The following is an 11,202-nucleotide window of genomic DNA, read 5'->3' on the forward strand; positions in this document are numbered from 1 at the left end:
ACATTCGCCATTTTGTCCAGAATAGCATTAACCCCGCCCCATCAATCGGATTGGATTGGACGGGAATGTGGGCGGTATACTTTGCCTTGTACGTCAATCATGCAGTTATTTTGACTACTTCCATTCAATGATATTTTCACATCTTAAATACAATGACTGAAATAAAATACAATTGATTTAACAAGACACAGAAACAAACAATAGCAAAAAGCACAATTGTTGTAATAAATATAAGTAAGTACGAGTTGCAACCCACAAGGTGGCAGTATTTAACCAATTCGAAGTTAGTTATCTCGTTTATAAAATTGCTCTATTTTATAAAAATGTCTCTATTGACACTTTATGAGCGTCATTTTATTTTTCAGAAATGCCTCGACTATGTTTTAATAAGTTAAGAATTTAAAATTGTTTTCGTAGCACAAATTCGATTTTAGACACAGCCACTGATCTTTTTAACAAATGGTACAATTCTGAAGTAGCCTATATTTTAGTATTGTTTCATAACATCATTTACCCCTGATAAAGGAACCAATATTTTCACATACAAAAGTGCATAATTCATAATGAGTTCTCTCCACGAAGGGAGAGGTCTATAAATGCAAACCACATCACATTTTGGTAATACCTGAACAGATGTCAATAGTCCTAAAGTTGTAGGCTTTCATGTCTGATCCGGGTTCTTGTGAGTAGGCTTATGTCTAATAGCATTCACACAGCATTCACTATTGTTAATGGTAAGAACTTGACATACTGCTTACTGTCTGGTACAGTTTGGATCAATGTGTGTGTGTGTGTGTGTGTGTGTGTGTGTGTGTGTGTGTGTGTGTGTGTGTGTGTGTGTGTGTGTGTGTGTGTGTGTGTGTGTGTGTGTGTGTGTGTGTGTGTGTGTGTGAACGTGCATGCGTGTGTGCGTGTGTGCGTGTGTGTGTGTGTGTGTGTGTGTGTGTGTGTGTATGTGTGTGTGTCTGTGTGTGTTTCTATACTGTATAAAGTGTTTCCTCTCCTCTTTAAGTGAAAAGCCTTTTCCTCATAATAACAATCACTCTGACGGTGTTGCTTGTTTTTGTCCACACTAAATGCTACAATCATCATTAAAACTGCATTACAGTGCAGTGGATATACTGTAATGTACTGTAATCTAAAGTCCATAACTCATATGGTCAAAGGGCTCCAGCTTTGGGTTAGGATAAATCTTGGCTGGATCAAAGCAGTGCATAACCCAAAGCTGTGTTCCGCAGACGGCTTTCCGATTTTAATGAGCATTGAATCATATTTAAGGGTTATGACCACCTTAACTATGCAATAGTTTACAGACCCCAGGAACTCTCCTCGCAAGATGGCCCTGCAGGAGGTGGAGCGATCTCAAGAGAGAGCGAGAGAGAGAGAGAGAGTGAGAGAGTGAGAGAGAGAGAGAGGGTTGAGAGAGACACACACACACACACACACACACACACACACACACACACACACACACACACACACACACACACACACACGCACACACACACACACACACACACACACACACACACACACACACACACACACACACACACACAGGTAAGCATGTAGATAGACTGATTCATAGATAAACAGCCAGCCAAACATTGACTTAAAATAAAAGTACTAGTTTCAATATTTTAATACTTAAAAACAAAATGATTTGAAACCATTTGTACCACAATCCTAAATGGTAGTTTTACTTTGATCAAATTATATATCGAGCAAATATTTTTGCTATAAATGCTTTGTTTAACATGAAAAACAAGCTTCAGTTCACAATTTCAGAGATAAGTTAGATCCTAACTTAACTGTGTTTGATTGTTTGTATGTTGTCTGAATGAATAGGATAACCAATAATCTGCTGATCTAAGAAACAAATATTATTATAATTCTCAGCTCTCTTCTTCAAGAGGGGGTCGTATTCTGGGTTCCTTATCCATTTTGACAGAGTGACTTATCTCCTCCACTTAATCTGGAACTCCAGCAGCACTGGGGCCCACGTCGTGTCAGCAGTGGCCTCTCTATCTCTTAGAGCCGGGCAGGAATTTGAACCAGTGGATGTAGAAAGTGTTCCTGACTGGATTGTTCACATCCTCTATTGGAACCACATGTGAGCCAGCGCCTCCCTTCACCCCCAGCAGCACATTTGCTGGAAGGGTGCTGGTACCTCCCCCCGGACTCAGCACACACGGCTGTCATGGTGAACCGCGGGAGAACAACACACCCCACCAGCACCACCATCGCCACCACACAGGGCTTTATAATCCCAGAGAAGTCTTACCTTTTCCACCGTTTGCCAATTACATGTCTGGAACTGATACTAGCGCTTACTAGTGATTACTATCATTGACAGTGGATAGTTTGCAGCTACATATGTCATCATTGAATTTATATTATATACGTATATTTTTAATAGTTTATTTGTTTATTTGTGTTTTTGAAATTCACGTAATTATGTTTTGGTGAATTTCTAAATATGCCCTCATGATAGCAGACTTACTGCGCTAGGGTGATCCGTGTAGCCAGATGTGACCCGGGAGTTTGAGCAGGACTTTGATGGAGAGGAGAACATGCTACTTCATCATCAACAGTGGAGCCCGGTCGCTCCGTTGGTTTTTCATTAATGGAGCTGCCACTTTGTTCTGATACATGACGTGCCACCTGAGGGCCTCCTGATGTGAAGGAACATACAGGCCTTTGTATAAATCCCTCCCCCACACCTCACACTTCTCACACACACACAAACACACACACACACACTCACACACACACACACACACACACTCACAAACACACAAAATACATACATACACAAATACACACACACACACACACACACACACACATTTAAACATACAGACACTCACACAAACCCAGACTTATACATATAAACACACACACACACACAAACGCACACACACATGCACATATACACAAACACACAAACACAAAAACATACAAACACAAACACCCTGATACATACATACACACAGGCAAACACACACACACACACACACACACACACACACACACACACACACACACACACACACACACACACACAAACACACACACACACACACACACAAACACACACACAAACACACAGCTTACCAATAACCACAGTTGCCTCACAACTACAGTTGTGGCCTAACAAACTCTTTTCAAGCAAATAAACGTTTATGTATATAATGTGACAATATGTATCAAATCCTTTATTTCACGACACATTATAAAGTATAACAAACATTTATTCATGAGTATACTGGTAATAAACAATTGTAAATGTTTAAATAACACCCCTGTGCTCTATTTGGAAGCAGCAAGGAATGGCAAATCTGGGTAAAACAAAATAAACGTTGAAATTAAATTCCTTGAAAACACTGTCTTCCATGTTAATAGAAACAGCTGTAACGTCCAAAGAGCGTTTGGCCCATTGCGGTCAAAGGTCTCGAGGATGGCTAACATATATGTTACAACAGAGAGGAAAAGAGTAAATTCACTTGTAGTACAACTAGTACAACTTTGACCTGTACACTCACTGATTGGCTATGAATGTGAACGAACTTGAATGGCTATGGACGCTTGGGCGGAGAAGGGCTCAGTCACGGCGTGAATGACACCTGGCACTGTGGTTGTCATGTCGGCCAGGAGAGCAGGCTACCTGGCTCCTTGGCCTTCATGCGCAGGGCCACCAGGCCCGTGGGCTTGTACTCCATCTCCGGGCCTGGCTCGAAGCCAGGGGGGCCCAGGCCCCCGGGGAAGCTGTGGAGCGAGTAGAGGCCGTTGATGCCCGGGTGGTGTGGGGGGTGGTGGTGGTGGTGGGGGTGGTGGTGATGGTGGTGGGGGTGGTGTGTGTGGGGGTGGCCGGGGGACGCCGGCATGCCCATGAAGCCGGGCAGGTTGCCGTGGGGATGGGAGTAGGGGCTCATGCAGGACGAGGCCATGGATTCGGCGCCCAGGACGCAGCCCCCGTTTGGGACCCCGCCTCCTGTTGACGGGACGCCTGGCCACAGGTTGCTCTGCATCTGTACACGGGACAGGACACGGTCACCAGGACATCAACAAAATGATGTGGCGACAAAAACATTTGTTACATCACAGAATGTACAAGAAGATGGTATCTATCTCTGTATCTCTGTGTCTCAGAATGTCCCTGGTATGTGTTCACCTACGGGTCAGTTTGTAACAGTATGTGTTACTTTGTGTTTGCGTGTGTACCTTGAATTGAGTGTTTACCACTGTGGACCGATTATGTGTTATTATGTGTCAGTATGCACTAATATGTATCAGTATGAATGTAACAGTATGTGTCGTTATGTACTGGTACCAGTATGTTTCAGAATGTACCAGTATATCCCTCAGTATGTGGCAGTATGTACCTGGTATATATCACTAGTATGTGAATGTACCAATATGTGTCAGTTTGTGTCAGTATGTACCTGGTATATGTCAGCCTGTATCAGTAATGGTCAGTTGTCAACATGTTTCAATATATATCAGTATGTCTCAGTATGTACCAGTATGAACCAATATCTGTCAGTACAGGGTGTGTACCTGGTATGTGCCAATGTGTCAGTATATCTCAGTATGTCTAAGTATGCAGCATTTGTCAGTGCAGTGTGTGTGCCAATGTGTCAGTGTGTACCTGGTATGTACCCGTGTGTCGGTAGGGTCAGTGTGTACCTGGTATGTACCCTTGTGTCAGTATGTACCTTATATGTACCCATTTGTCAGTAAGGGTCAGTATGTACCTGGTATGTACCCATGTGTCAGTGTGTCAGTGTGTACCTGGTATGTACCCATGTGTCAGTAGGGTCAGTGTGTACCTGGTATGTGCCCGTCTGTCAGTGGGCGTCAGTATGTACCTGGTATGTACCCGTGTGTCAGTAGGGTCAGTGTGTACCTGGTATGTGCCCATGTGTCAGTGTGCGTCAGTGTGTACCTGATATGTGTCATGGCGGGGGAGCAGAGAGATATCGTATGAAGCAGTAAAGTGGTTGCGCACCTCCTGGATCTTTCCGTAGCGCTCTCGTTTCCTCCACTTGGCCCTGCGGTTCTGGAACCACACCTAGCGAGACAAACAGTCGGGTTAACAGGCCGTCTGGCCGTCTGCCCCGACACAGAGAGGGCTCCCAGTACCAGGAAACACGATGGGTCGTACTTGGAAACCATTTGGCAAACTAGTCACTCTACCTCAGTTGTGTTGTTGAGGTTTTATAAAGGTCATATGAAGGCAGCGCTATGGAGCTTGGGGTATTTCAATGAGTAGAAAGCAGGACAAACTACACAAACTACACAAATATTACTAGACACATACACACAAATAGTTGGGTCATATTTGTGTAAATGCATATACTTTGATGTTCTACTTTGTAATTGGAAGTTAGAATATGTCTGTGATAATAAATACCAGTACATGCAGTCATAATAAATGCAGTACTGGGATAACATTAATATAAGGATGTAAGTGGTATGATTATTTGCAAGGTTAGACTGTAGAAAATACATAAAGTACTGTAACTGGTGGTCAGGTGACACCCTGGCATGTATTACCTGTACTCGGGCCTCTGTGAGCTCGGTCCTCAGGGCCAGCTGTTCCCGGGCATACACATCTGGGTAGTGGGTCTTCTGGAACACCTTCTCCAGCTCCTCCAGCTGGAAGGTGCTGAAGGTGGTGCGGTTGCGTCTCTTCTTATTTTTGCCCGATAGGTCGATGGAGTCGGCGATGGAGTCCCCCTGCATTGCACCGGTTTGGTCCTTCAGTTTGGCACAGTAGTCTGAGCCAATCCCAGCGTAGCCCATGGTTTTGGGGGAGGTCTTGTCTGAGACGCAGGGGATAAAGATATGAAACAGATGCGTGTAAGGATAAATTAATACTTAACTAATGAAGGCTGTGAACAGTTTTAAAAAAGTAATAATTTTGTAAATTGTATTTAATTTAAATCATATTAGTTATCTCACTTAATTTGCATTACAACGTCTACAACTATGCAAAATAGATAGATGCATAGTAGTAGATTACAAATGTTTGTATTACCCTTGATATTATGACTTCAGCCTAGTGTTAAATGAGGTCTCCCCGGATAAGACCATCAATGCTCAAATTTAACCATGCTTTGATGATTTATTGATAATGGTTTCACAAGCCATGAAGTTAACATTTCCCACAAATTTAAAAAAACATTGTGGTTTTTTTTAACCAAGGTGTGTGTTTAATGGCATTAGCAAAAGGCATAGGATATAACTCAAATCTTTTCATTAAGTATGGCGTATTTTATTTCACAGCTCATAGAGAAGGCCTTCAAATGAAGCCACAAACCGAGGACTACAAAACGAGTCTGGCAGATATGTGGACTGGCTTTGAAAATAAAACATATCTTTTGGGATCATTACTTTAACATATGCATGCCACCTGGACATTTCAAGTGTCATATGTCATATGAAAATATTTCTTGGGGTAAATACAACAAATCAAACACGTCCATCAAATATGATTTGAGATCCATCTATACAGATATCATACAAAACATGTGACGTGTCTGGCTAAATTGGAAATGAACATTGGGAACTATAATGGAGGTGGAGCAGTCTGTGGAGCAGCAACAGGAAATCTAGCATGGAGTATTTTCCTTAATTCTAACAGACCATGAAAAGGGCTGTTCCCCTCCTGCAGTGTTTGGATGTTGATGTCTATGTTCATTACGTCTAACCACCGTACCCCCCTTCACATGCACACATACACGCACACACACGCACATACAAACGCAGACACACACACACACACACACACACACACACATGCACACGCAGAAACGCACGCACATACGTAAGCACGCACGCACGCACGCACGCATACAGACGCACGTGCGCACGCACACACACATGCACGAACACACTCACATCGATCCCGCTGCATGCAATCACATGGGGCATTTGAGATTACCCAGTCCTTCAATTAAATATCGTTGAAGAGACTTTTTACTGAATCATTAATTCCTATGTATCCATTCCAAGAGGAATCAAACGGGAGATTGTATATATGCTTCATTGAGAGTGGCCGTCTGCGCTCGCTCTCTCCGTCCAAACCCATGCACTCCCATCCGCTCTCCCTGCTGCCAGTGTAATGTGATATTGGTGCAAAATGCCCAGTATTGTGTGTACGGAAGAAGGGAAAGTGCTCAGAGGAATGGGTTGAAGGAAAACAAAGGAGCGATTCTGGTGCACTGACATCATGGCAAGAATTCAGGCCTCTTTTGTGGCCTCTCGTTTTTGATAAAAAGTTTCGATTTTGAGACAAGACGTGTTTATAAGTGGACTGATGTCTGTTGGTAAACAAGCGGTACGTTGTTGTTGTTTTGATTGTATAATTTACCTTTTTACTGGTTCTAAATGTTTTATTCGAAAACGCCCACGCCTTTGATAATAACAGCAAAATCCCTGTTAATAAACCAAAATTAGGTTGACCCTATAGTTTAAAATGTATGGGTTGTTTTAAATGGTATTGTATTGTATAGGTAAAGGGTCACGGTATAATCAATAGTTGTAAAAAAAAAAATTAAATTATTTATAATAAATGAATCATTAATAATAATAAATGAACACATAATTATTAAATTAAAATCAATCTAGAGGTTATTGACACATTGAGCATTCCAGGTGAATCCAGAGGACAAATAAACAACCACAAAATTATTTAGAGGTGTTCTTAATAGCAAAGAACGAAAGAAACAAAAAAATTAGTTAATAGAAAGAAAGAAAGCCTGAAATAAAAATAATGACTATGAAAAGAGTTTAAAAAAAAGAAAAGAAAAAAAAAGTAATTGGCTGTCTTCAACGATAACCCAAATAATTATTGTGTATATTTTTCTAAACATCAGTACACACACAGCCTGTATACACAAATAATATCCTTTCCTCTGCTGATTCACACAAAAGATTACACTAATAAATACGAGAATAGGGCTAAATCTGTATCCTTTGTTTGAAGAATCTCCCCCAGGATATTGAATCAATCATACACACAATTACATTGATGAAGTCTGATGAAGTGTGAAGGATTTTTCTTATGAACGACGGCGAAACACAACTTTTACTGAATGAGGGATTTAATTTTTGGTTTTAACTTTTGTTTTAAGCTACAGATGTGTCCATAAGCTAAATTTTCTGTCATATTTTGCTGCCACCATGAATGAACGGTGTTTTATGTATATTAATCTGCCTTTGTATTAATTTAATGCAGACCTACCGGATTCTTGCACGCTTTTCAAGGCATGGTTGACGTGTTGTTTAAGGGTTCATTAAATGTCAAGGTTTGAAATAAAGCTATATCATGATTATGATTGTTATTATTATCATCATTATTCTTATCGTTATTGTTATTATTATTATTTTTAGATTACTATTTGTCAGAATTAAAATGATTGTCTTATGTACATTAAAGGATCCCTACCTTCGGAGTTTATCTCATAGAACGCCGTCTTCCCACTTATCGCTATCCCCTTTCGGTCTGGATTTATGCTGTCCGAGAACTTGTTGCTGTGTTTGGAAGGCGACGCGCGGTGAGGGTTTGCCGCGGCGGCGCCGTGCGTAAAGTCCGCCGCCGCGTCGCTAAACCTCCCCATGGAGGAACTGTAAAAATCCGCGCGCAGGCTGAGACGATGCGGATGAGGAGCGTGGGACGTCTTCTGAAGCTCATCACAGGGAAGGAAGGAGCTCGAACTGTGCTCGAGTCCCGGGGACGATTCTGGAGTTGTTCTGCTTGCCTGGGAACAGAAAGACAAACAACTTTCTGTCTCCATCTCACGGTCCAGCATCAAGTAATGACCGGGATCCTATAGTGAAGGCGCCTGAGTGAGGGCTCCGCAATGTTTTTTTCCTCCTCTGTTTCATCATGTCAAGTGGGTGGGATTTAGCAGATCAGAAACAAAGACCCGTGAAACTGGGAGTCGAGAGGGTGGTTGGGGTGGGGGGCGCGGGGGGGGGAGGGTGGTTGACAGCAGTCTGATATAATCCGCTAAAAATTCAATCACGTGTGGTTTGTGTCCATCCAATTAACCATTTAATTCCAATTTCGTACACGGCGATATTCACAGAAACAATGTTGACAGTGGGGGCGAGAGGCGATTTTACGCGTGCCAAGAAAAAGGTTTTACGCAACAAAAGATGAGCGAATTATAGCCCGTGTTTCTGATGGATTTTAGGAGATTCAAAACGTCCACCACACACATAAATGTGTGTGATGTTTAATTATATTGTTATGAAAATACAATGGGAGTTATGCATATATAACTATAGCCTATTTTCCCATTCCACTTAACTTAGCTCAAATAGGCCTAAACATTTTGTATTCTTTATAGAAACTTCTCAGTAGAATATATCAGTATTTATAAAGGAATAATTGCAAGATGTCATTTTATTTAAAGAAAAAACTGGTCTATAGCTTTTACTTAAGGCTATTTGGTAGCGTTTTAACTATTTTGTACAGACCCGGCAACTTTTAATAGCTTTCTCCACATCGTTCGATCCTTTTAATAATCCTGCGAATTATAATGCATACACTTATAATAGAAAAATACTAAATGTTCAAGCACTGGCAGTAGGCCTACAGTGTTGAATTACGCATCGGAAACAAGATGCGGGTTTAAGGTGGAAGCCCCCCTGTTTGGTGAAACACGCTTAAAATAATTCGGTATTCTCGGTTTAATTTAATAACAGGCCGTGAGGTGCTATAAATAATCCTACATTTGCGAATAATCCAAATGGGAAATTTTAAGGCGATGCAAAATTAGGCTACGCCAAGTGATAATAGAAATGAACAAGATCCCACCTGATCCAACCAACATTAAATGTGGGGCGTTTTATTCTTCTTTTTAATGCCAACCAAATTTAGAAAAAAAGGCCTAGGCCTACTCTTCAAATACAATTAGGGCTACATTTCTAACTCAACGGCCAATGCGTGGATTGCTTTCGGCTTAAATAGATTGATAATCTTATGATAATATGCGTTTCAAAATAATGGATATAACAGTTTATTTAATACAACTTCTTGACAATCGTGGCTCCACGATTGCAGAGTAAAAAGCCGAGCCTAAAATATTCCTAAATAAAAAGAGCGCTTAGTCTAAATTAACAGGCTTATAATGGGCTACTGCAAGTATAGTCTCGATACGTTGAAATACATGCGACACTCTTCACCAACGTGTGCGCCCCTTCACATATCTTAATATAGTAGCCTATTTTAAAGTAGGCCAACTATTAAAATATAGGCCTATTGTTATGCATGTTATTGTTTTCAAATAAGTATTAGGGAGCTTACTTAGAGTTTCCTCTATTATTTAGATGTGTAAATAATTACAATATGCACTAAAGTAAATGATATATATAGAGCTATTAGATAAACTTATCAACAGTCCTCAGAGGAAGCTGCTGCTTTATAGAGCATTTGCAGTCTTTACAAAAAAACACAACTAGGCCTACATATATATCGTTATGTATAAATAGGCCTATATATTTATATATTTATTTATATATATTTGCATATATATGCAATATATATTGCATGTATATGCAAAAAAGTATAAAAATATATAAATACATATATATAAATATATATATAATATATGTGTGTGTGTGTGTGTGTGTGTGTGTGTGTGTGTGTGTGTGTGTGTGTGTGTGTGTGTGTGTGTGTGTGCGTGCGTGCGTGCGTGCGTGCGTGCGTGTGTTAATATTCAAAACTCTATATTGTGGAGCTCTACAAAGCAGTAAGATTAAAGGCTGCCTCTGAGGACTGTTGATATTGACAAGTTATCTAAAATCTGGTTAGGCCACGTCTAAACAACGTGCACTTACAGAGTTTGGATATGGTAACGTTGATTCTGAGTACATCTGACAATCTTTTGAAAAGCTGAGCCTGACTGCTGCCCAGCTGAGGGACAAGTGTATAAACACGAAGCCATTTGCTCTGGGCGGGGGCACACAACCTCATTTGATTCCATTTGACTTGTTAAAACCTAAAGTGTCGTTTGGCAGGAGAGCACAAGGATCACTAAGGTTAAAGTTCTGTAGCATTATATTTGAATTACCTCTCTCGGTAAGATAAAGTACTTGTACATGATTTTGACAATAGGGGAATTGTGTTGTCTCACACACACACTGTCAAAGATATAATGTATAATACAGATGAATGAGATTTAGTGG

At 40.8% G+C, this 11,202-nt stretch overlaps 1 protein-coding gene across 1 annotated transcript; it reads right to left on the reverse strand.

Moving 5' to 3' along the window:
• Window positions 1-3,641: 3,641 nt before the first annotated feature.
• alx3 (ALX homeobox 3) lies at window positions 3,642-8,804 on the reverse strand (the record flags this gene model as incomplete). The annotated part of the gene is made up of 4 exons (XM_084480069.1): window positions 3,642-4,031; window positions 4,949-5,074; window positions 5,560-5,828; window positions 8,456-8,804. The coding sequence occupies 4 exons, from the start codon at window positions 8,802-8,804 to the stop codon at window positions 3,642-3,644; spliced, it is 1,134 nt and encodes a 377-aa protein (XP_084336195.1).
• Window positions 8,805-11,202: the final 2,398 nt, after the last annotated feature.

This window comes from Micromesistius poutassou (assembly GCF_964030765.1).
Source record: "Micromesistius poutassou genome assembly, chromosome: 15".
Taxonomy (NCBI): Eukaryota; Metazoa; Chordata; class Actinopteri; order Gadiformes; family Gadidae; genus Micromesistius; species Micromesistius poutassou.